This window comes from Centropristis striata, chromosome 24, assembly GCF_030273125.1.
Source record: "Centropristis striata isolate RG_2023a ecotype Rhode Island chromosome 24, C.striata_1.0, whole genome shotgun sequence".
NCBI lineage: Eukaryota > Metazoa > Chordata > Actinopteri > Perciformes > Serranidae > Centropristis > Centropristis striata.
The window spans coordinates 5,404,406-5,431,948 of NC_081540.1; the positions used below are offsets into that span (position 1 = coordinate 5,404,406).

The window sequence follows — 27,543 nt, forward strand, 5'->3', positions numbered from 1 at the left end:
TGGAAAAGTCGTCAAATTTCAGCCTTGAAGATTAAATTTAGGGTATTTTTACTGCAGTTAAATGTCAGAATGGGTAAAATTTGACTGGAATAGATCGTAAGGATTAACTATCTATCATTTCCTGCAGAACTTTTCTGCACTGCATTAACAATATGAATGCATGAATGTGTTTCAGGTTAGATATGGTGATTTAGTCGTGTTTTTGTGCTAAAATATAGTCATGATATGTCAATTATTGGGTTCATTTTCTGCTCTGCATTAAAGTTATGAAAGCATGAATTTATGGTGAAAGATTTCTCTGATTTCTCTGTATTTTTACAGCTGTTTTCATGTCAGAACGGGTCAAATTTGACTGGAATAGTACATGAGGATTAAATATGTATCATTTTTTTGTACTGCATTAACAATATTAATGCATGAATGTGTTTCAAGTTAAATATGGTGATTTAGTAGTGAACAACAAGCTGTTTTTGTGCTAAAATATAGATTCTTTATTGGAGTAAACGATCACAGAATCATGCAGATTATTGTCTCTGCAGCTATGGATTATATTTATCCAAACAAATGTACCTTTAGTTGTACCGGGCATTAAAATCAACAAGAAATTGAAGAAAACAAGGTGGTCTAATCATTTTCTCCATGACTTTATAATAGTTATTTGTAGTAAGCAGCTCTGTAGTGTTGAACTAAATGCTGCATCCTTGTTGATTGTACTTGCAGGATTGACACGAGCACCTGAATAATGCACAAAAAAATAGCTCGGCGAGTGCAAAATAAAATTACAACGCCATATTTTGAAATAATCAGCACATTTTGTGTCGGCACAATCCCGCCGGGGCTGCAGGTTCCACTGCCAGGTGTGAATTCTGCCCCGTCTGTGATTTATTCTGCTTACATTCACAAACAGACGCTTTTCTGCACAGCTGCCGAGCGCAGCAAGCACATTCTGACACAACAAGAGGGGAAAAAAAACTGAAAAGAAAAGACGTGATTTCAGATAATCTGCTAAATAGACGACACAGCAGCAGCAGAGGAGTTTATCAGGAATCTGAACTTGTGATTGACACATAAAAATGATGTTTATTCTCTTTATCAGGCTTTAGATTTGCTGCCTGGAAGGTCACCCTCGGGTCAGGCGAACCTGATCTGATAACTGGCTGTCGTTAACTCTTGGTTGACTAAACTCAAGCCTCCCTCTGGACTTCCTATTACCTGCTTCACCTACACTGAGATCTGAAGACAGAGGTTTTCTGCTGGCCTTCCTCCCATGACCGCTACGCCAAACCCCCAGTGGACCCTGAGGAGACGGAGACAGCAGCAGGTTATCAGAGGAGCTCTAATCTGCAGAAAATAACTTCTTATTCCTGACGGATTGAGGGTCTGACCTGGTGTTTGGCCACCATGTGGGCAGTGTGGATCAGCGGAGGTCTGATGGAGGGTTTGTACTGCAGAGGCTGGCCCAGGAGAGAGTAGTGTGCTTCACCTGCACCCACACACACAAACAATCATTTAGGTCGACAAAAACAACAAGCACAACATCTATTTTGAGTTTGTTTTTAACAATGAGACATTTAGAGGATTAGACTTATTATTAGAGAGCTGAAAAATAACTAATTTGAGCAAACCAAGAAGTTGTTTCTGTGCTAAATTGCAGCAACTTTTGTTATGAAATCACATTTCTAAATGAGTTTGCAGCTTATTATAAGTTCAAGAAATGACACAGCAGACACAGATCACCTCTCAGGATTCACACCAACAAAAAAATTAAGTGGAATGCATTTTTCTTGTGCACATAACCATTTTAATTAAATGTACAGTAGTGTTCAAAATAATAGCAGTCCAATGTGACTAACCAGATGAATCCAGGTTTTTAGTATATTAAACCATTAAACCCCTTTCAACTAATTGCCCAATTGCACAGCCTTAAGAGCTGCATATCATGAATGCTGGGTCTTGTTGGTTTTCTGAGAATCTACTGCACCTACTGGTACCTTGTTTGCCGTGTAGCAATAAAAATATACTAAAAACCTGGATTAATCTGGTTAGTCACATTGGACTGCTATTATTTTGAACACACACAATATTTAATGATTGCAGAAAACTCGTAATGCAAAAAGAGAGCAGGGCTTGTGTGTCTCTCTAGGATGTAAATCATCCATTTTTGGAGAAAAAACATCTTTTATCACAATATAACGTTCTGTTTTACCTCAGACATGAAGACATAGCAGCCTTAAGAATTTATGTGAAGTGAAAATGTCAAAAACATCCTGGAACTGTTGGAATTTCAGGCTTAAAGAATGATATTCGGAGTATGTATACTGCAGTTAAATGTCAAAATGGGTCAATTATTGTTTCATTTTCTGCACTGCATTAACGATATGAAAGCATGAATTTATGGTAAAAGATTTCTCTGATTTATGTCTTGGAAGTATCTGCAAATTGGTGCATATTTAACCTTTTATCGGGCAAAGAACCGTATTTGGTAACTTCAGCGGATATCCAAAATGAGGTCCCCATGTCTCTCTGTGAGGTCGTAGAACCACACGGATTTTGGGTAATATTTCGAGAAAAAAGTTGCAAATTTACTAGATTAAAGTGGTAAATCTACAAGAAAAAAAGTCACAGATTTAAAAGATTTAAAGTGGCACATCTGCGCAAAAAACCCCCACATATTTACGAGAAAAAAGTGGGAAAAAAGCAACTTTTTTCTTGCAGATTCACCACTTTAAATCTCATAAATCTACACATTTTTTTCTCGTGGATTTGCCACTTTAATCTTGTAAACTTTTTTCTCAAAATATTACCCCCCTCCCCCGGGTCCGTATATTTTTTACACATTACACAGTCCACATTCTGTCAGTATGTAATATCCTCCAATATTCTCTAGGGTTGAAATTTGCAAGTATTTCAATGAGAGCCCTATTAAGGGTTAATGATTGCAGAAAACTAGTAATGCAAAATAGTAATCTGTGGAAGTTTCATGGTGATATCTTTATGTTTACCCTTTTCACCTGCAGTTAAACAATCATGCACGCAAAGTCAGAGTGAGAAGTGAAGCAGCAGCAGCGTCTCTGAGCGGCTCTGACCTTGTCCACTGTGGCAGAAGGCTGTAGGGAGCGTTGGGTGGTGGTGGTGCGGGTGGTGGGCCATGACAGGGATGGACGAGATGCCTGATGGGAGGCCCTTGACGCTGGGCGGCTGGCCGGGCGAGGGAGTGAGTGCCGGGGACAAAGGCAGGCTGCTCTACACACAACACACCGGCGGTGCGGCGAGAGGAAGACGGGGAGGAAGAACACAAACACTTTCATTCAAAAAAAGTTCTCTGAGAGTTGTTGCTTTAATGTAGCGTCGGAGCCACATTAGTCCTCCTAATGTACCGTTACAGCCTAATGCTGAGGACTATTTTCTCCTCGATTTCACGTTACGCCATCTGCGGTGCCTATTTACTCAGACATTTAACCTGCCTGCAGCACCGCCGCGTCACTGTCAGAGTCAGACAACCAAACTAAATTGGCTTTTTAAATTGCTTTCTTGTGACCATGGTAACTTTCTGACACGTGGCGTATTCCCAACATCACCTGAGCTCTTTTGTAATTCAACTCTACATCTTTTCATAACCTCTGGGAGGTTAGAAAAGCACCCAATCATCGTTGGTGTTTGCCTAATGGATGCACATGGGCAGCGTTTGTACCTGGGTGCTGTCTGGAGGCGCGGGCAGCTCGGCGGGCCTGCGGCTGCGCTGGTTCTCGGGGCCCGGGTGTTTGTGGCTGGGCTGTTTCCGCTGGCAGGGGGAGGGGGCCCGGGGCTGCTGGCAGGAGGGAGCCGTCATCTGCAGCATCACCATACCGCCGCCGGGGGCCGGGGGTAATAACCCTGCAAGAACAGAGTCAGGGAAAACAACACATGAGCTGCAGGCACTACAAAGGTGAAGAGGGTCATTTTTTAACTTATAGATATCACCATGAAACTTCCCCAGGTTGTTTTTTACATTACGACAAGATTTTTTTTGCATTACAAGTTTTCTATAATTGTATGTTTAGATATGCAAATGAGGCGTTGGCTCATTAAATATGCACTAATTTGCATACATTTCCAGGACCGAAAAATCCATTTTAAGATGCGAAATGACCGAAAAATACTTAAAATGACTTTAAAGAAAGAAAAATAGACGTAAGATTGCCAAAAAAAGATGTCAAATGACCAAAACAGACTTAAAATTACCAAAATAAGACTTAAATGACCAAAAAAAAGACGCAAAATGACCCAAAAAAGAGTTAACATTACCAAAAAAGTAAAAATGACCAAAGAATATAAAATGACCAACTCAAAAATAACAATGGTGTAATTTTTTTTAACTTAAAGAAATCACCAGGAAACTTCCCCTGTTTGTTATTTACATTAAGACAAGATTTTTTTGCATTGCAAGTTTGATGAAATGTTATGTTTAGATATGCAAATGAAGCATTAAATATGCACCAATTTGCATATAATTCCAAGACATAAATCTGAACATTGAATTAGATTCAAAGTTTTTTAAAGAAGGAAAAATCATTTTTTTATGAACCAAATGTTGTATAAATCAGGGTATGAATGATTGAATCTAGTTAGGAATAAAACTGGTCAGTTTGGTGTCTGTAAGTGGAGCTGAAGTTGAGATTTATGAGAAAAAAACTAATTTTGAGAAAACGGCCTTTAAAGGTTTTTATACAAGCTTAATGGAAATAGACAAAATATTGACTCTAATTCATATAGAACATGTAAAACACATAATATTGTGCAGGAGAGTGGGAGGAGAAATCTACTAAAAATGGTCAAATATACACAGAAATGTTTGTTTTGGATGTTTTCTCTCCATTATTCTGAAAGAAGATTAACCTTTGCGTGAAAAAAACACGCATTTTCCTGCAGAATCTCACCTTAAACCCAACTTATTTTATATTTAATCATCATTTCTTGCTCCTTCTGTGCAGCTGCACGCCTCACCAGCTAAAGAACGATCTCACGCCGTTAGCCGCCGAGCAATTAAGGCTGTAAGCACCTTTGATTATAAGGGCACATCCGTAGTGGCATTAATAGTCCTCTCATCCGCAACGATCCAGGATATCCAATTATCTTATTAGTTTGTGACGCATCAACGTGACTTTAAAAAAAAGAACAATGAGGTTGAGGAAGAACCTTCTGCACCATCAAATTAATGTGTTTATTTATATAAAGCTCACTTTATGAGAAAATCGCACTGGAAGCTTTGCGCAGGCGAAGCCACTGTTGATTTATGAATTATTAGCCACCAACAGTAGCAAGGACAATGGATATTCAGACTTAATCTGCAGATTATTTCTGGCCCCGGCCTAGCCAATTAAAAGTGTTTACTGGTGACGCTGCAGGTGAGGCCGCAGCGAGACCTTCATCTGACCTCATTACCACGGCCTGGAAATGATGGCTCCCTCTATGGCTCGCCCATAATAATCAGCCATGAATAATAAAGGTCATTAGAGAGGAGACTGCCCAACCTGGGCCTCTGGACACAGAGCCCAAAGGCCAGAGAGGAACAGGCGGAACAAGAAGAGATGGATTATTATTCTGTTAAACTGACTCTGAAATTATTGCTGGTTTCAATTACCTGTCTCCCAATTTAACCCCTTATATCCTGCCTTCATGATAGGGGGATTTAACCTGCAAATCTGCATTAGAAATGATCGGTGAAGCTGCAGCCATGATACCAAAAACTCCTACAAATATCAGCCGAATTAAGACTTTTTAATAAAGCCTGCAATTATTTACCATCTGCATGAATTTATTGACATTCACATAACCTTTTTCGTAGATTTTTTCTATTGAATACAACCGTTAGAGCTGCAGCAATCAGTCGATCAACAGAAACTTGGTCTGCAACTGATTTGATTTTGATTTCTGTGCAACACAATCGAACGAAAGCATTAAAATAGAAGCTCTGTTATCAGTATTTTGCAACTTTTTTGCAACTTTTAATAGCATATAGAGTGCAATTTAATATGTGTTTCATGCTGAAACTGATAAGAGGATATAATATTTGTAATTTGCATGGATTTATTGATATTTACATCACATTATGCAACAATTATTGCTGCAGCAATCAGTCGATTTACAGAAAATGAGTCTGCAACTGATTAGATTTTGACTTCTGTGCAGCACAATCGAACGAAAGCACAAATAGAAGCTCTGTAATAAAGACTTTGCATGAAGATAGTTTTAGATTTTAAAGGGAAATTTGCTCATGAACTAAAAGACGAGCGGGTTTAGACTGTTGCTCAGACAAAACTAAACATATAATGCCATGAATTTGTGCTAAAATGATTTAAAAAATTGATGAAGTTGCAGCCCTAACACCAAAAACTAACTAAAACTAAATAGCACATGAAGTACAATTTAATACGTGTTTCATGCTCAAACTATAGAGGATAGTTTAGGCAGAGAATTATTTACCATTTGCATTAATTTATTGACATTTACGTCACATTTTGGTAGATTTTTTCCAGAGAATACAACAATCAGCAATCAGTAGATTAGTCTGCAGCTATTTTTATTTTGACTTCTGTGCAACACAATCGAACGAAAGCATGAAATAGCTCAGTTATCAAGATTTGGCAACTTCTCTTAAACTTTTAATAGCACATAGAGCGCAATTTAATATGCGTTTCATGCTGAAACTGATAAGAGGATATAATGTTTGCAGAGTTTACAACCATTAGAGCTGCAGCAATCAGTCGATCTCCAGAAAATTAGTCTTCAACTGATTTGATTTTGACTTCTGTGCAACACAGCCAAATTAAAGCACAAATAGACACTCTGTAATCAATATTTTTCAGGAAAAATGCTTCAAAACAAAACATTTAAGGCCATCAACTTGTGCTAAAATGATAAAAAAGTATTTCCAAATGAATCAGCATTATAAATGATCAGTGAAGCAGCAGCCCTGACACCAAAATGTCCTACAAACATCAGTTAAATTTTGACTTTTTAAAAGTGCAATTTAATACGCGTTTCATGCTCAAACTGATAGAGAATAGTTTAGCATGAATTTATTGATCACATTTTTTTTATACTTCCCAGTAAACAACAATTAGAGCTGCAGACTTATTCAGAATGTATAAATAAACCCTCTGACAATAATAAATGGATGATTTATCCTTTACAATCTATTAGAGAGCAGAGAAAGTGTGTTTTTTAAGGTGTTACATCACCCAATTTTGGAGAAAAATATCTTTTTTCACAATAAAACATCTTGTTTTGCCTTAAGACATGAAAACATAGCAGCTAAAATGGGGACAACAACCTGGAACTGTTGGGATTTTGTGTGTTTTGGGTTGGAAAAGTAGCCAAATTTCAGGCTTTTTTTACTGCTGTTAAATGTAAGAACAAGTCAAATTAAACATCGTTTCCTGCACTGCATTAACGATATGAATCCATGAATGTGTTTCAGGTTAAATATGGCGATTTAGTTGTGCATGACAAGCCATTTTTGTGCTAAAATATAGATTCTTTATTGGAGTAAATGATCTCAGAATCCTGCAGATTATTGGCTCTGCAGCTATGAGTATTTTTACTGCTGTGAAAAGTCAGAACAGGTCAACTATTGGGTTCATTTTCTGCACTGCATTAACAATATGAAAGCATGAATTTATGGTGAAAGATTTCCCTGATTTATGTCCTGGAAATATCTGCAAATCGGTGCATATTTAAGCTGCCAGCAGCCTGACACCCCGTCCACAGATTCCCACTGTACAGAACAACATTCTGACTGAGTTGTTGTCAGCACAACATTTGCAGCGGTGGACCGAGCGGCTCTTTAATCTGCGTGCAGCTCCGGAGGAAGAGGTGGATGTGCAAATCACTTTCACTTATCCACACTCCGGGGAGCCGTCACCACCGCGCCTCACTCTTTCTCATTTTGAAAATCCGGAGTGTAAATCTAATCACGCTTCTGACGCACGTACAACGGCAAAGTAAACCCAGGGAAGATTATTTCATTATGAAGCCGGGTCGAGGCTGTGCAGGAATACATTCTGCAGTTATTGACACTGAGAGATGGGGGGAATAAAAGATGTGGGAGCGCCGGCAGCATCGGCGGGGAATCTCCGGGGCGTCTGAAACCTGATCCTGCTGCGGCTCGGACTCGTACCTGCGTACTGCTGGCCCGGGTGCTGCTGGGACACGCAGGGGGACGAGGTCTGAGGAAACTGGAGCTGCTCCATCATCTGGGCGGGCAGGAAACTCACGGTCGAACTGTGGATGCACACACAGAGGAAAAGTGTTTTATTACAGGGATTCTGCAGCTAAATTTAGACTTTTTAAGTGGAATTTAACACGTTTCATGCTCAAACTGGCCAAAGTATAAGATGATATGCAAGGCTTACAATTATTAACCATTTGCATGAAATTATTGATAATTTAATCACATTTTTGTCAATTCTTTGCAGAGAAAACGACCATTAGAGCTGCAGCAATCAGTCCATCTACAGAAAATTAGTCTGCAACTGTTTTGATTTAGATTTGAAGGAAAGCATGCAATAGAAGCTCTGTAATCAAGAATTTGGAGGAAAATAGTTCATGATTTGCACAAAACAAAACATTTAATGTTTTCAACTTGTGTTAAAATGATATAAAAAAGTATCTTCCAATTTATCAGCATTATAAATAATCACTGAAGCTGCATAACTAAGACCAAAAGACCAAAAACTTAAGTGCAATTTAACATGTTTTTTATGCTCAAACTGGCCAAAATATAAGATGATATGCTAGGCTTATAATTATTTACCATTTGCATGAATACAACAAGAATACAGAGAATACAACAACTAGAGCTTCAGCAATCAGTCCATCAATAGAAAATTAGTCTGCAACAAAACTGCAAAGTTGGAAGAAAGCATGAAATAGAATCTCTGTAATCAACATTTTGTAACTTTTAAATAGCAGATGGAGTGCAATTTAATCTGTGATTTATGCTGAAACTGATGGAGGATATAATATTTACCATTTGCATGAATTTATTGACATTTACATCCCACGCTTGTCGATATTTTCCAGAGTTTACAACCATTGGAGCTGCAGCAATCAGTCGATCAACATAATATTAGTCTTCTAACTAAGCAGTAACTGATATGATTAAATTTCTGTGCAACACAGCTAAAAGAAGGCACAAATAGAGGCTCTGTTATCAAGATTTTGCAGGAAAATAGATCAAGATTTGGACAAAACAATTAATGCCATCAACTTGTGCAGCAGGAAATTTTGAAAATGAAAGGTGAAGTTGCAGACCTAACACCAAAAATTCCTGCAAATATCAATTAAATTAGGACTTTTTAAAAGCAGATAAAGTGCAATTAAATACATATTTCATGCTCAAACTGATAGCAGATAGAGTAGGCCTAATGATTTACCATTTGCATGAATTTATTGACATTTACATTATATTTTTGTTGATTCTTCCAAGAGCTTACAATAATTAGAGCTGCAGCAATCAGTCAATCAACAGGAAATGAGTCAGCAACTATTCTGACAACTGATTAATCATTTAAAAAGCAAAGACGCCAAACATTTTTTTGCTTATTGGTGAGTTAGAGTATAATAAACTGAATATATTTGAGATCTGGACTCAAACGAAACATTTAATGCCATCAACTTGACGAATTTTGGCAGTTTTTACTGTTCCAATGTTGTAAAGAAAGTTAAATATGATGAAAAAGTATCTTTGAGTTAATCAGCGTTATAAATGACAGCTGGAGTTGAAGCCCTAATAGGAAAAATACGTAAAAATATAATTAATTATTAAAAATGACATATTCTGCTCATTTTCAGGCTCATACTTGAACACTTATACATGCTTTAATATCTAAAAAGCATTATTTATGCCTTTATACCTGTCTCTGCACCATCATTGCAGCCGGGGAATCACTCTACCTATATATAGCATGTTTGTGACCTTTAAAAGGCAATTTCTGAGTAGATTTGTGCAAAAATTGAGCATTTTGCTACACCTAAATTTGGTTTATAATAAAAAAATGACATAGAAATCTCCCTTTTACAATATGAGACGTTTAACCATTAAAATTAAAGACTTTCACGATCTGCAGATACTCTTTATGAGGCGGAAATGCTGTCAGCAGAAGAGCTGCCGGAGCACCTGAAGCAGGAGAGCTCACACCTACGTGATTAGAAAATCGCCTCTAAACCTGCACAGACGTAAATCTCCCGCAGCTCGCAGATCTTAACGCTGCAGCTGGGGTATTACATTTTGAAATTTAACTTTAAGTCCATCTGCAAAGCAAAGCAGGCGCTGTGCTCGGTAAGCAACCTGCCTGCAGGGACTCTGGTACAGCTGGTGAGAAAGCAGGCTGCAGGTGGACAGTCGGGCCTCGTGGGAAAACACTGAGCCGCTCCAACACTGCAGCATAAATCATTTCCACACCGACTGGCCTACTAACGCAGCCTCATTTTACAGCTGGGACAATGAGAGAGTGACCTCTCCTCTCCTCTGTCTGTGTATGTGTGTGTGTGTGTGTGTGCATTGTTCTTGTGCAGGTGACGACTGGATGTTTCATGTCTGGCGTCCGTTATGTATACGAGCGTGCACAACGGTCCCAGTAGTGCTCCGCTCACCACTATCCAGATTGATTGGGTCCACGGAGGTAGAAACTAATTACATGTTTTGCTTTCTGTGAACTAGTTCTATCAATCAGCTTATAATGAGAGCTCGCACTAGCCGGCCGCTGCAGCGGAGTAATGGAGGAGAAGGAGAAAAGCTCTGGGAGAGGGCGTCAGAGTCCACATCCATCAGCCGCACGCTCCAGCAGCAGCATCGTGCTAATAACTTCATCTCTCCCCCCACGGTGAACAAAGATGACCTTGGCTCTGAGGTGCTGCGGGGACGCGCTCATCAGGCCGCTCGCCTCTATAAATAAGAGGCACCTTCACGAGTGAGAAATGGCGGCGAGCACCTGCGAAAATCGGTTTCTGGGACAGAGCACGTCCACGGGCCAGCTTCATCTAAACCTGATTAGAGACACTTCACCTGTTAGACACTGTCATTAAAGAAGCTGCAGCATGAATCAGAGGGAGTTTATTTCAGTGTAAAAGTTCTCTTTCAGTCCGCTGCAGGATGATTATTAAATGGATCAATGCAAACTGGGTTATGAAAAAAACATAAATGTGAAACTAATTACTCCCATGTATCAAAGTATTGATGTGCAAGCACAATGAAAACTAAATAATGGATTATGTAGCCATAAAAATGTTTTTTATCATCTTAAAATCTTTTTACGCTGGGTAAAATTAATGTTAAAAATCACGCATCTTTTAAAAACTTTAAAACTAGAATTTATTTTTTTCTGAACTCCAGAACCCGCCAGTGGGACAATAAAGATTTTTTTAAGTTTAAAACCCCCCCCAAAAATTACAACATTTATTATAGCAAGAAACTGCAATTATTGTTGATTTTTTTTTAAATTTCCGATGAACACTCATGAAAAGTTGCAAAATCTGAGCTTGAAATAGTGAAAATTCCTCAATATAACTATGTTTTTTTAAATAGGCCAAAAATTAAACCCTTTGCATTAATTACATCTTGTAAATTAAATTAAATTCTGCAGAACTCAACACAAATAATAATAACCAGTAAATAAAAATGTTTATTTACATTTTTTAATGGTTCTTTATTATTTATCATATATTTCTTATTTTATTTTTTTAATACATTTTATTTTTTTTATATTTATAAGATTTTATTGCACTTTTAACTTTAACTTTTATGTATCTATCAAATACTTTTTTTCATTTTTTTTCAATTAAATAACAAAAAAATGCAACTTTGTCTTATGCTTTATGTCATTTTAAGTGTGTTATTCTGCACAAAATGCATTTAGAGTTCTCCTTACTTCTAGCCATGATTGTGCTGTTTCCACTGAGCTGCAGGATTTATAGATTATATATACATATTTCATATAATCCAGTGATTATGAAGCCTCAGTGAGTAAAATACTTGGGGTTCAGAGGGTTAAACCATTATGCATGTTGTTTTTGAACAGGTTTCTCTTATAAAAATAGACTTTCATATCAATGGGACTTCTGTTCCACTGAAGGGACAAACAAATAAATAAATCTTTTCTTATCTCCAGTGAATCATGTGTTGCTGTTTTCTCCTCTGGTTCACTGAAACATCTCTAGCCTAATAAATGACCCGATGACGTGAGCTGGTACCTCATGGTGGTGTGCTGGTTCGGGGGGAGCAGACTGTAGCAGGGCTGCATGCCAGCGACCGCCACCGCCCCCTGACCCGGCTGACAGGACACGAACACGGGCTGCTGGTACGTCTGCTGCGGCACCGAAACCTGCTGCAGGGAGACAAGAACAGGAAAATCAGGAAAATTCAGCAAGAAAATACAGAAATACTGGCTTTATTGGCCAATTAAAACAGAAATTAATTTTCTTCTTTTGAGATTTTCACTTGATTTTTACAAGATTTTAGTGATTTCTGCAGGGAAAGCAGCAGGTAAACATGAAAATATAGCAAATAAGTACAAAAAATGTCAGAAAATACTGGCTTTATTGGCCAATTAAAACACAAATTCATTTAAATTTTTTGAGATTTTCACTTGATTTTACAAGATTTTAGTGATTTCTGCAGGGAAAGCAGCAGGTAAACATGGAAATTTAGCAAATAAATAGAAAAAAATGTCAGAAAATACTGGCTTTATTGGCAAATTAAAACAGATTTTTTTCCTTTTGAGATTGATTTCACAATATTTTAGTGATTTCTGCAGGAAAAGCAGCAGGTAAACATGAAAATCTAGCAAATAAATAGAAAAAATGTCAGAAAATACTGGTTTTATTGGCCAATTTTAGTGCAGAACAGTTAGATTATCTCTGTCAAACAGAAATTAATTTTCTTCTTTTGAGATTTTCACTTGATTTTTACAAGATTTTAGTGATTTCTGCAGGAAAAGCAGCAGGTAAACATGAAAATCTAGCAAATAAATAGAAAAAATATAGAAAACACTGGTTTTATTGGCCAATTCAAGCATTCTTCTTTTGAGATTTTCACTTGAATTTTTAATGATTTTAAAGGGCTCAACATGAGAAGGAGAATAAAAGAACAAGCGGATTGAGAAAGATTGTAGAAAAACAGCAGGAAAACATAAAAATCTAACAAATAAAGCAACAAAATTCCGAAATACTGGCTTTATTGGCCAATTAAAACAGAAATTAATTTTCTTCTTTTGAGATTTTCACTTGATTTTACAAGACTTTAGGGATTTCAGCAGGAATGTACTGTAGTAGAATATACTGGCTTTATTTTGCCAATTTTAGTGCAGAACAGTTAGACCATCTCTGTCAAACAGAAATTAATTTTCTTCGCTGATTAACAAGCAATAAAATCTTCATTTTAATGAATTTAAAGGGGAATTTGCTCAACATGAAAAGCAGATTGAAAGCTTGTAAAACAAAAACAGCAGGTTAACATGAAAATCTAGCAAATAAAGCAAAAAAATATATAGAAAATACTGGTTTTATTGGCCAATTCAAGCATTCTTCTTTTGAGATTTTCACTTTATTTTTTAGTGATTTTAAAGGGGAATTTTAAAGGGCTTGACACGAGAAGGAGAACAAAGGAACAAGTGGATTGAAAGATTGTGGAAAAACAGCAGGGAAACAAAAAAAAAACAAATAAAGCAATAAAATACAGAAAATATTGGCTTTAATGGCCATTTCAAGCACATTACTGCTATCAAACAGAAATCCATTTTCCTCTCTAAATTGATTGGAAAAAACAGCAGATAAATGTGAAAATCTAGCAAATAAAGGAACAAAAATATAGAAAATACTGGCTTTATTGGCCAATTGCAGCATTCTTCTTTAGAGATTTTCACTTGATTTCCATTAATTTTAATGACTTTAATGATTTTATAGGGGAACAAGAACTAACCAAGATTGTTAAAAAACAAACAAAAAAAACAGCAGGTAAATATAAAATATAGCAAATAAAGCAACACAATACAGAAGAATAAGAGTCCCACTTAGTACTTTTTCTTCCCAGTTTTACATATTTGAAAATCCACCGTCATAGTTTTGTTTTCCCCTGATTCCAACGACAAAAATCCCCATTAATAATAAGCTCACGCTTTTATTTTGAAGCTCTCTCTCTCTTCCTGTGTTAAAGAGCTCCCAGCAGACAACAACAGCTCACTCCATTGATCACAAAATGAACAGAAATGTGTTTTTAAAATGAATGTGGACTCATTAAAGTACCTGATAAGACTGCATCGGAGGGTACTGGACCATCATGCCTTGCATCTGGTTGCCCATATTGCTTTGCTGGTTGCCAGTGAGAGCGAGGTTGGATGTTGGCTGCACGCCCACTATGGTCTGGTAGCTGGACGCTGGGTTTGGCATCATGGCTTGGTGCACTGAGGCGAGAGGAGAGAAAGGCACAACACTGTGACCGAGAGAAAAGAGACTCCTGATAATAACCACGACATTAATATGCAGAGAAAGAACCACATAGAAGCTCCGTTATCAAGATTCTGCAGGAAAATACACTACCGGTCAAAAGTTTTAGAACACCCCAATTTTTCCAGTTTTTTATTGAAATTCAAGCAGTTCAAGTCCAATGAACAGCTTGAAAGGGTACAAAGGTAAGTGGTGAACTGCCAGAGGTAAATAAAAAAAGGTAAGCTTAACCAAAACTGAAAAATAATTTACATTTCAGGATTATACAAGTAGGCCTTTTTCAGGGAACAAGAAATGGGTTAACAACTTAACTCTATGGAGTCTTGGGCTATTTTGTCCATTTTTGAATTCTTTTCATGTCTTTTTTTGGTCATTTTGTGTCTTTTTTTTGTCATTTTGTGTCTTTTTTTGTCATTTTGTGTCTTTTTTTTTTGGTAATTTTGTGTCTTTTTTTAGTCCTTTAGTCCAACATAAAATGTGATTTTGAATCTTTTTTTTACTTTCAAAACACTATCATGCTCAATAAAGAATTTTAAATGTTGCAAATGTGCATTCATTTCAGAGTACACTGAGACATTAAACTGCATAATTTTCAATTAAATTCTGGAAAAGTTGGTGTGTTCTAAAACGTTTGACCGGTAGTGTACTTCAAGATTGTGTTTGTTATGAGAAGGAGAACAAAACAGAAAAGTTTCTACTGTTCCAAGGTTGTAAGGAAAGATAAATGCAATGAAAAACTATCTTCAGCATTAAGAATGAGAGGTGAAGCTGCAGCCCGAACACCAAAAACTCTCAAGAAAATCAAGACTTTTTAATAGCACACAGAGCAAATAGTGTAGGCCTGGAATTATTTACCATGTGCATGAATTTATTGACATTTACATCATATTTTTGTCAATATTTTCCAGAGTTTACAACCGTTAAAGCTGCAGCAATCAGTCGATCAACAGAAAATTAGTCTGCAACTATTTTGATTTGATTTGCTGTGCAACACAGTTGAAAGAAAGCAGAAATAGAAGCTCTGTAGTCAAGATTTTGCTACTTTTTAATAGCACACAGAGTGCAATTTGCTATGTGTTTCATGCTCAAACTGATGGAGGATATACTCTTTACCATGTGCATGAATTTATTGATATTTACATCATATTTTTGTTGATATTTTCCAGAGAATACAACAAATATAACTGCAACTGTTCTGATTTTGACCTCTGTGCAACACAGTCCAAAGAAAGCATGAAGTAGACGCTCTGGTATTAAGATTTTGCAGGAAAATAGTTCTAGATTCCGACAAAACAAAACATTAATGCAATCAACTTATACTAAAACGATAAATAATGACCTCCAAATGAATCAACATTGTAAATGATGGATAAAGTTGCAGCCCTAACACCAAAAACTCCTACAAATAGTTAAATGAAGACTTTTTAATTGCATAAATACTGGAATTTAATGTGTGTTTCATGCTCACACTGATAGAGGATAGTGTGGGCTTACAATTATTCATCATGTGCATGAATTTATTGATATTTTCGTAACATTTTTGTCGATACTTCCCAGAAAATACATCAATTAGAGCTGCAACTATTCTGATTTTGACCTTTGTGCAACACAGCCCAAAGAAAGCACAAATAGAATCTCTATAATCAAGACTTTTTTGCCTCTTTTTTTATTTATTTTTTTACAACTTTTTAATAGCACATAGAGTGTAATTTAATGTGTTTCATGCTGTAACTGATAGAGGATATAATATATACCATTTGCATGGATTTACTGATAATTACATCATATTTTGGTTGATATTTTCCAGAGTTTACAACAATTAGAGCTGCAGCAATTAGTCGATCAACAGAAAATTAGACTTCAAGTATTCTGACTTTGACTTCTGTGCAACACAACCCAAAAAAAAAAAGCATGAAATAGATGCTCGGTTATTAAGATTTTGCATGAAAATATTTGAAGATTTTTAGAGGGAAATGTGCTGAAGAGCAGGCTGAAGGATTGTGGAAGTCGGGCGGTTACAGCTAAGCAGGTTTGAGGCGCTGGCAGTAAATGAGAAAGTCGATATATTTGATTCAGCCCGAGGTGTCCTGAACCTGCAACCTGCAGAAAAAACAACTCCAACCAACCGGTGATTGAGTTCGGGGGGTAAACAGAGAGCGGGAAGACATTTCTACAGGACTTGTTAAAAAGCTATTAGGAGAAGCCGAAAGAAAATGACAAAGTCACGCGGCTCCGTCCATTTTCCGAGCGGCCTAAAATGGCGGTGCTTACTCCTCGGAGCCGGAGGGGAAGAATCAGACACTTAAATGTCAAGGTGACAAAAAGAGACATTTGAAAATACTGTCCCTGGTGACACACACACACACACACACACAGTGGTGGTAATCCAAGGGACAAAAGGAGAGGACGTCCTTTTGTGAAGGTGTCTTTACAGTCTGCCGCCCTGGGAGAAAAGTACAACTAGACAATGAGGAGAACAGAGAGGAGGACGACTATTTTTATCCACCCTCGTCTCCCACCTTCACTCACAACCCGAGCATGAAATGACCGTAATATCAAACACGGAGCGCTTGATTCCAGGCAGCAGACGAGGGACGGTTTTGACTTCTTTACTGGAGAAATTCCTCTCTAATACATCATAGCAGTGAGGCTGACAGTCCGGAGGCCCTCAGGGATTAGAGCTGGGCAGCCTGAGACCAATTATGAGGCTTTTTTTTTTTTTGCTTAGCATGCGCAGAATCCGTCCTCCATGTCAGGATTAGTGCTCGGTGCAGGTGAGGAGTGAGGGGCTGAAAAAGAGACCGGTTCACTGTGAGATTCATAGAGGCCTCTCAGACAGCGTCCCGGCCCCGCATCCCGCCGCTCAGACTCAGAGAAACACGGAAAAACATCCAGAGCATCGCTAGTTTTCTGTCTTCTTTCACACCAGTGGAAATAAAACATCCAAACCAATCATTTAGGTGTAAATTTGACTATAAATTGACTAAAAAAGTGATTAGTATTGCAGCGTTTCCTAAATACCTCCCATTCTCCTGTAAATATTCTGTGTTTTACATGTTCTATATGTATTACAGTCAATAATAAGTTTTCAAATAATCATTTCCATTTAGAATGTATAAAAACCTTTAAAGGCCGTTTTCTCAAAATAAGTTTTTCTTCCCATAAATCTCAACTTCAGCTCCACTTACAGACACCAAACTGACCAGTTTTATTCCTAACTAGATTCAATCATTCATACATTTTATGGCTTGTGATAGTATTTTCTGATTTATGAAATAATAAAAGGAGATATCACAATTTCCTTCTGTAAAAAATTGCAAGATTTTCAAATTATTCAATGTGCCTTGAATGAATCATGAAGACAAAAATTACAAAATCTCAGATTAAAATAGCCATATTCTATCATAATCACTTTATTCTAAATGTTGATCCTGATATTGGAGGAGCTGAAATGGGGCATTTTTTGGCATTTATGCTTGAAAAAATGACTGAAGTGATAAATCCACTGGACTGATTGGTTATCAATGAATCATTTCAGTTTGATATGCAAGTACTATTTAAATTTTATGATTGGTTTTCGTCATTCTTTTACAGAAAAGTGAGTAGGTTTAATTTCTCATAGACTTCTATACAATCAATCATTCTTATGCTGACCATTAGAAATAGCACAGGTAAAAAGCACTTCCATATCTCTACTTTGACATGTTTTGTAAAAAAAAAAGAAAGAAAAGAAAAGAAAATTATACCCTGTATTTGGTCTTGTTTACAGTCTAATTATTCACCAATATTTAAAATTTTTTACAACCATTTTAACGGCTAAAAAAATCCAGTATGACACAAATAAAAAGGTGCAAAATGTGACAAAGACTGAGACCATAAAGCCGTCAGAAAAGGTTCACTGAGGTAGAAAATTAAGTGTGGAGTAGGATTAATTTCCCATAGACTTCTATGCAATCAGAATTTTTTGAATGCAGGTTTAAGGCACTTCCATATAGCTACTTTCTTACTTATTTCCCCCGTTGTTTGTTTTGCGAAAAGTATTTGCAGCAACATTTTTCTACATTTTACAACCTTATGAAGTGCAGCTGTGCAGAATGTGACAAAGACGGTGCTTGTTTCCCCCCAATTGAAAGCAACATTTGCCTCCAGTCGATGACTAATGAACTCTGGCATAAGCAAACATAAAGAGGAGCGGAGACAAATCCTTCTCCTAGAAGACGAGTCGCTGTGTCACAATGACCATGACTGCAGCCGGAGCCCCGTGGTGCAGGTGACTGTCTGATGCAAGTAAGAGGAAACATCCAGAGCTTCCTCTGTGGACCCTCACTGAGACTTCCCTCTGATTACTTATTTATTATGTGTGCACCCCGTGCTGCAGCAGCTTCACCTTTAGCTGGTCTTATATGTCTTTTTTTTTTAATTAATGCAAAAAACAGAAGGGGAACGAGCCACTGAAGTCATTCTTTCCTCTGTTTCCCACAGAAATAATTGCTGTCCTTTGCCTTTGTAGGTCAGCTTCATTTGTCCGCCGTCTATTCCCCGGGTCCCCAGCAGGGAGGGAGCATTCACAGCCTTCAGATGACAGAATAGTGCCGCAGCCACTTACACAGACACAGATGTGGGTGTGTGTGTGTGTCACAATCGTAGCAGCATTGCATCCAGTTAAGAAAGAGTGTGTACGTGTGTGTGTGTGTGTGTGTGTGGAAATGACCGAGCAGAAGCTAACAATCCAAACTCCTGTGGTGAAAGAAAAAAAATCCCCCAAAATAATTAAGTGGGAGACTCCCGGGGAGACATCTGAACTCAGAGAAAACAAACAAACAGACAGAGATATTTGTCCTTCACCGCGGCTGCTAAAAGCTCCCTTTTGTGCACAAACACACACACACACACACACACACACACACACACACACACACACACACACACACACACACACACACACACACACACACACACACACACACACACACACACACACACACACACACACACACACACACACACACACACACACACACACACACACACACACACACACACACACACACACACACACACACACACACAAGGACAAAAACAACAACAAATAATCTAAGAGCTGTAAGTGAGAAGTTAAAGTCTGTTGATACAGCAGAGGAGTCTGGAAACTCTCACAGCAGAGACCTCGTTCATTAAAACATCCTCTGATCCTCCGAGTTAGTTCCAAAGCCGTGTTTGAACAAGATGATTACTGGAGGAATAAATGCTGTTTTTGGAGCTTTCAGGTGTTTGTCAAAAAACAACTTTAACTTGGATTATTAGGTGTTTTGCTTGTCAATTTCACTGAGTATTTTGTCTCATTTAGAGTCTAGGTTTTTAACAACCTTTTCAATGGCTGAAAAATCTAGTTTCAAGGCTGCAAAATGTGGTTTTTGGATCCTAATTTGACCCTAAATAGGAATAATTTACAAAATCAACACCATGCTGTATTGACGGAGACTTGAAGCTACAGATTGAGACCAAAAACCCATTTGGAGAATGTTCACTGAGGCAGGAAATGAAGTGAGAAGTAGGGTTAATTTCTCATAGACTCCTATACAACCAGACTTTGCTGGCCATTACAAAGAATGCAGGTTTGAGGCACTTTCATATTGCTACTTTGACATGTTTTGCATCATAAAAATCTCCAAAGTCGCTCTTTAAGTGTAGAATAAACTTTTTTTCCCCCCATTGTGTGTTATGTATACAAATTAGTCAATTTCCCAGAAATTTGGTCTCAGTTACAGACTAATTTTTCACCTTTTTAATGGCTGAAAAATCCAGTATGACACAAATTCAAGGGTGCAAAATGTGACAGACTGAGACCATAAAGCCATCAGAAAAAAGGTTCACTCAGGTAATAAATGAAGTGAGAAGTAGGGTTAATTTCTCATAGACTTCTATACAATCAGACTTTTTTAATGCAGGTTTAATGCACTTCCATATAGCTACTTTTTACTTATTTCCCCCTGGTTTTGGTCTCATTTGCAGCCAAATTTTACAAAATTCTACAACATTTTCAAATCCAGCGATGCAAAATGTGACAAAGACAGTATTGTGTGTGTGTGTGTTGTGTTGTGTGTGTGTGTGAGTCAATTTGAAGTTAATGTCTCATGTTTCAGAACAAATCCCCAAGCAAATTTTGAATAACAGCCATGCTCGCCAACATGAGGCTCCAAGGAAATAAAGTTATGTAACATCCAGACTGTGATGGCTGCTTGAGTTTGCTAAATCAAAACCATTCAACCTTTACGGGGTAATTAACGGACCCAAAGCTCCATATATCGTCATGTTAATTAGCGTCATCATAATGCTAACGCTAATATCAAGAGAAAGTGTTTTCAGTCTTTGTGCATAAATAGGCACAAAAAAAACCCTGAATTTTGTATTAAAAAAGCACAAAAAAGAGAAATAATCGGCCTAGCCTGGGACTTGAATATTAAAAGCCTATAAAATAGTCTGTGCAATTAAATAATTAATGCCTGATAAAAGTTTTATCATAAAATAAATGCAAGTTTAACATTCATAAATCATTATTGACGCATTTTATCTGCAAACTTAGCCACTTTTGTGAGCCATTAAACTAAACAAATGAGCTTTTTCTGCAGAAAAGCAACAGGTTTCGTCCCCTGCGTCATCTTTAAAGTGCTCCTACCTTGTTGCTGGGGCAGGTTTTGGCTCTGAGGGCAGTTATAGGACAGCGGGTTGACGGGGGGACGGTAATGCTGCTGCTGGCCGGAGCAGTGGGGGTGGTGGGCCGAAGAGCAGTAACACGCCGACATCTGGAAGAGACGCAACATGAATTCAAAAGGTGACACAGCAGGATGAGGAGAGGCGCAGGATTAGTCAGAACGCTGCAGGAGTGAGTCACACCTGCTGGACCGGCTGCTGGATGTAGGTGTGTTGCTGCAGCAGCTGCTGGTTCAGCGTGGACCCGGGGAACCCGGCGGGGCCCGGCGTGGAGCTGGGGTACGCGTGGTTGGGAGCCGGGACGGGCTGGCCCTGCAGCACCCCCGGGTGTCCTCCGGATGGTCCTGCCACCACGTAGCTAGCAACCTGCTGCTGCTGCGGAGCTCCCTGCAGCACCATGGAGGGGTGGTGGTGGTGGTGGTGGTACAGGGTCGGGTAGTGACGGGCGTCTGGGGCCGAAGCCCCGCCGTCACCGGGCGGCTGCTGCGCCAGAGTCATGTGACTGAACTGGGCGTTAAGGGCGTCAGGCTGCAGAGAGAACTTACAGTTAGAAACATTTCATCTGCAAAACAAACAGTTTAGTATGATACAAATGCATGGGGGGGGCAAACCACTAGGAAAATATCCACTGAGGTAATAAATAAAGTGAGAAGTAGGGTTTATTTCTCATACACTTCTATGGAATCAGACTTTTTTGCAACTATTGCTGGCCATTAGAAAGAATGCAGGTTTAATATGTTAAAAGCTTCAGGCTGCAGAGAGAACTTAGACTTAAAAAACACTTGAATCTGCAAAAAACCCGTAGTGAGTTTAATATGACACAAATGCATGGGGATGCAAACAGTTGGGAAAATGTTCACTGAGGTAATAAATTAAGTGAAAGGTAGGGTTTATTTCTCATTGTCTTCTATGCAATCAGACTTCTTTTGCAACCATTGCTGGCCAGTAGAAAGAATGCAGGTTTAAGGGCTTTAAGGGCAACAGGCTGAAGTGAGAATTTAAAGTTAAAAACACTTTTAATCTGCACAAACACAGTGAGTTTATTATGGCACAAATGCATGGGGGTGAAGTAGGGTGAGAGGTAGGGTTCATTTCTCATTAACTTCTATGCAATCAGACTTTTTTTGCAACCATTGCTGGCCATTAGAAAGAATGCAGGTTTAAGGGTGTTAAGGCTGTCAGGTTGTAGAGAGAACATAAAGTATCATAAAAGCATTTTAATCTGCAAATCAAAAGTTTTAAATCTCACCAGGGTCTGCAGAGGAAGTATTTATCCGCATCACCACTGCACGCCACGTCAGATCATTTCTGACATAGTTTAGTTTAATTCATGGTCTAACTTTTCACAGATTTATTTAAATTTTACAACCTATTCAAAGATTTCAATGAAACAAATGCATTGGGGAGCAAACTGTTCACAGAGGTAATAAATTAAGTGAGGGTTTATTTAATTAACTTCTATGCAATCAGACTTTTTTTGCAACCATTCCTGGCCTTTAGAAAGAATGGAGGTTTAAGGGGGTTAACTTAAAAACATTTTAATCATTAATTCTGCTCAGAACATAAATCAATATATGCAACCTCTAAACAAAGAGTTTGGATCTGACCTACAGACACCATCACGGTCTAAAAGGAGTTATTTATCTGCATCACCACTGCATGCCACTTCAGCTCATTTCTGACATGGTTTAGTTTAATTTGAAACCTTTTCAACGGCTGAAAATCCAGTGTGACACAAATACAAAATGTGCAAAGCGAAAGCAAAAACCCATCAGGAAAATGTTCACTGAGGTCATCAATTAAGTGAGAAGTAAGGGTTTATATTTCTCATAGACTTCTATACAAAAGAATGCATCATGTAGCTACTTTGACACGTTTTGCATCATAGGTGACACTGATAAAAATCTGTTGCTTTTGTTGCTTTTTAAGTGAAAAAATAAACATTTACTGGGTATTTAGTCTCATTTACAGTCTAACTTTTCACAGAATTTAAATCATTTTACGACAGCTGAAAAATCCTGTATGACACATATACAGTGGTGCAAAATGTGACAAAGACTGGGTGCATAAAACCATTTAGTAGGGTTTATTTCTCATAGACTTCAATACAACGAGACCTTTGCTGGCCATTAGAAAGAATGCATGTTTAATGGAGTCAGGCTGCAGGGAGAACTTTAAATTTAAAAACATCTGAATCATTAAATCAGCTCAGAACATAAATCAATATATTCAACCTCCAGAGACAGCCGGCTGATCTTTAAGTGCTGCATCAAAGACGTTCGCGAAACTGACTTTAATAACTTGAAGGTTTGAACAAACGCAGCGAGTTTAAAACTCTGACCCGCGTCTGCAGAGAGCAGCACGGTCGGCCTCCAACAGCAACTATTTATCTGCCAGTTCGGGTCATTTCTGACATGTTGTTGGAAAAAGTACTGTTTTTAGTCATGGATTATTCAGCGCGAACATCTGGTGATGAATTAAATATTAATGGAACTTTCCACAGGCATAATTAGTCACAGAGGCATGTCTTTCACTAAAACCAGGTCAGAAATGAGGTTAAGTGAATGCATGATCTATATATGTGGGTACCGGCTCCGGCTGGATTTAGATACACCTTTCCATAGAAAAAAAGTACTTAATATGTGGAATAATGAGGTTTGAGATACTGTTAATAGGAATATTGTTCAGTGAGGACACTCTGCTGGATAAATCCACCATTTAAAAACAGAAAATATCACTTTTTTGGTCATACAGTCATGGAAAAAATTAAAAGACAGTCCTTTTTCTTCAATTTCTTATTCATTTTAATGTCTGGTACAACTAAAGGTACATTTTTTTTGGACAAATATAATGATAACAAGAAAAATAGCTGATAAGAGCTGATTTAAGAGCTGATATCTAGACATTTTCCATGGTTTTCTTCAAAATAACCAAAATCATTATCAATAAAACCATGGAAAATGTCTAGATATCAGCTCTTAAATCAGCTCTTATCAGCTATTTTGTTGTTATCATTATATTTGTCCAAAAAAAATGTACCTTTAGTTGTACCAGGCGTTAAAATGAACAAGAAATTGAAGAAATAAATGGTCTAATATTTTTTTCCATGACTGTATATGAGGCAAATACATTTTAAATATAATAAGAAAGAAGTTGGAGCTCATTAAAAGGCCGATACAGTGTGAAGATCTGAGTGAAAATGGAGCATTTCTTTAGCTCTCTGGACATCTGTGTCAGTGTTTAATTTATTAATAAAGTCTAGAAATAAACTCTTAATGAGCCAGGTCTGACAGGAGATGGAGAGGAGAAGGGGAGAGTTATAAAAAAAAAAGGGGGAAATGAAGGAAGGAAGGAAGGAAGGAAGGAAAGAAGGAAGGAGTTCTGTACCACAGTGTACTGTTGGTTAGGACAGACGGGCAGGAACTGAGAAGGAGGAAGAGGAGGAGGAGGATACGAGACCGTCGGGTTGTGAACAGGCTCAGAGGACAGCTGGAGAGGAGGACAGATCGGCTGAAGGAGAAATGGACAGAGGGAGAGGAGGTGAGACCGGAGGAAGGATGCTGGAGCCTCCACTGACCACTCGACTAACCTGAGTCCTGTTTCTTTAAGAGGAGGACACTTGAAATGTTAGATTTGCATGAAGGCAGAGAGCTGGAAATATCCTCAGGGTTATTTCTTATCGGTTGGAAAGTTGGTGGTTGGAAATGTGGAAATAAACAACCAATTGTTTTTCTGTATTATTTACATACAAAGACTCTCTAAGAGAGATTTTATTATTTTTTTCTCCCCAAAAAACAGAACTATTGTTGTTTTACAGCGAGGAGATGAAGTGTTTAACAGTATTATTGTCTTTTTGCTGACTCTGGTGAATCTGAGGCTGTTTAAAATTAATTTAGACTCTAGTTTCTCACTACTTCATTAATTGGAAACATAATATGATGTCAACTGGTGATACAGTGACGTTAAACGTGACTAAAAAAAGGATTTACACGACAAAACTCTCCTAATCGAATGGTCAGTGAAGCTCCCACGGAAAGACTACAGTCATGGAAAAAATGACTCGTTTTCTCTCATTTCTTGTTCGTTTTAATGCCTGGTACAACTAAAGGTACATTTGTTTAAGCAAATATAATGATGACAACAAAAACAGCTGATAAGAGTTTAATTTAGGAGCTGATATCTAGACATTTTACATGGTTTTCTTATTAATGACCAAAATCATCATCAACAGAATTTTATTGATTTTTTGGGGAAAAAAATTTAGTGCAAAAAAAAATTGCAGAACAGGGTCAGATTATAGTAAAAAAAAAAACCTAGTTATTCTACAGTTATATATATTTAAATATATATATTTTTTAAATACATATATTTACTGTATGAAGTGTTTGGCTGACTTTCTACAGTGTGGAAGCAATCTCAAAAACTCACAATATAAGTACCATAACTTTAACAGCTCAGTAATTAACACAGTTTATTTTGTTTGTTTAAAAATGACTTTAGTTTTGGTTATTATCAAGAAAACTATGTAAAATGTCTAAATATCAGCTCTAATTCAGTGTATTTTGGTCAATTTGTATCTTTCTTTACATCTATTATTGGTCATTTTGTGTCTTTTTTTCATCTATTATTGGTCATTTTGTGTCTTTTTTGATCATCTTTACATCTATTTTTGGTCAATTTGTGTCTATTTCGATAATTTTCTGTCCTTTTTTGGTCATTTTTACATCTATTCTTCTTCTTCTTCAAACATTCTTGATAATAACCAAAATCATTATCAAGAAAACCATGGACAAAGTCCAGATATCAGCTCTTAAATTAAACTTTTATCAGCTATTTTTGTTGTTATCATTATATATGTCCAAACAAATGTACCTTTAGTTGTACCAGGCATTAAAATGAACAAGAAATTGAAGTCATCATGTTTTCCACGACTGTATAAGTTAGTACAGTTAGAGAAACATTACATGAGTTTATTTTTACTAGCTGGGAGATGAAGCCCCGCCCACTGACCTGGGAGTGGAGGTGATTGGTTGGCTGCTGCTGCTGCTGCTGCTGCTGTGTCTGTGCAGGGATTGGCTGCGGCGGCGGGGCTTTCCCCTGCTGTGGGTTCCTGCCGGCAGCGGGGGCGACGGAGGCCGGGTTATAAACCACGGCGCTGCCGTCGGGGTGGATGAAAGGCTTGCCTGTCGGATTTAATACACACGAGACAAAAAAAAACACAGTGATGTAAGCTGTACACACACTAATAATTCATCATCACGCTTCTCCTCGTGACAGAGAGGACACACCCCGGACCGGCAGCAGGAGTTAGAAACCTTGGCAGCATTGTGAAGTTCAGTTTGCAGCTCCAAAGTGTACAACTGGCCCACGATGAATATTTACAGATTTCTCCCATCTGTTCGTTTTGATCAGCACGCTTTGGTCTGACTACTAATTTGACAGACAAACCGCGCGCAGCCCCGTGCCAACCTGTAATTCTGTCCCCGAGTCGTGAATAATTCACGAGTAAACCAGAAAATTACAAGACATGAAAATGTATTTTTTACTTTGATTTAATGCAGCCGAGGGTCGCCACCCTGGAGAAAGAAATTGGCGTGATTTTTTTGGATTTTCAACTTTTCATCTTCACACGGTGAGCTACCTGTGTGTGGGTTAACCAGCACGCTGCCTGGCGGGATCCCTGAGGCTTCCAGTGGCAACACGTAGTAGTTGGTTGCATCTGGAGCTGTCGGCGGCTGAGAGGAGACGCTCTTGATCATCTCAGGGTGTCCGGGAGCTCTGCCGTCTGCAGCCGGGTGGATTAGAGGAGCGCTGGGGATGCTGGACCAGGACGGGGCTGAGACCGGGAGGGGCAGCTGGGGACGGGACAGAGAGCTGGACGAGGACCCCACGCTGCTGCACGACTCAGAACCTGAAGAGAGAAAAAATCATCATTTAACTTCTAGATATCACCAGGAAACTCCCCCAGTTTGTTATCTACATTGAGACAATATATTTCTGCATTAAAAAGTTTTCTGAAAGACTTTGCTGTTCCCCTCTGGCTCGGGCCTCCTGGACTCAACCTCTGGCCCTTTTCATATGAGCGGACAATTGGGGGCATTTTGTTGGACCGACATGTTTTTGTGCACATTTTCTTTTTACATTAACGAGTAAGTGGTGGCTGGCTTTCTGTTGCTTCTGTATTGTTTTATCTGTTTGTTCACTTTTATTTTATTTATTTTTTTTTTTCTCTGTTGGGGTTTTTCTATGTTTCTTGTACTGTATGTGTTTGTATATATCCAAAACTTTGCATAAATAAAATTTACCCAAAAAACAAAAAAATGTTTTCTGAAATGTCATGTTTAGATATGC

General features: G+C 38.1%; 1 protein-coding gene across 1 annotated transcript in view; it reads right to left on the bottom strand.

The window, feature by feature from the left end:
- LOC131963160 (R3H domain-containing protein 1-like) overlaps positions 1 to 27,543 on the bottom strand; it is a 73,147-nt gene that overhangs the window by 1,829 nt on the left and 43,775 nt on the right. The window contains exons 15-26 of the mRNA XM_059328313.1: positions 26,834 to 27,103; positions 26,203 to 26,375; positions 24,580 to 24,702; positions 21,376 to 21,720; positions 21,158 to 21,284; positions 14,281 to 14,438; positions 12,232 to 12,365; positions 8,159 to 8,262; positions 3,692 to 3,873; positions 3,087 to 3,243; positions 1,386 to 1,483; positions 1,213 to 1,297 (exon numbers count right to left, since the gene is read on the bottom strand). Of these exons, the coding sequence (XP_059184296.1) occupies positions 1,213 to 1,297; positions 1,386 to 1,483; positions 3,087 to 3,243; positions 3,692 to 3,873; positions 8,159 to 8,262; positions 12,232 to 12,365; positions 14,281 to 14,438; positions 21,158 to 21,284; positions 21,376 to 21,720; positions 24,580 to 24,702; positions 26,203 to 26,375; positions 26,834 to 27,103 (1,956 nt within the window). The remainder of the gene's footprint in view (positions 1 to 1,212; positions 1,298 to 1,385; positions 1,484 to 3,086; positions 3,244 to 3,691; positions 3,874 to 8,158; positions 8,263 to 12,231; positions 12,366 to 14,280; positions 14,439 to 21,157; positions 21,285 to 21,375; positions 21,721 to 24,579; positions 24,703 to 26,202; positions 26,376 to 26,833; positions 27,104 to 27,543) is intronic.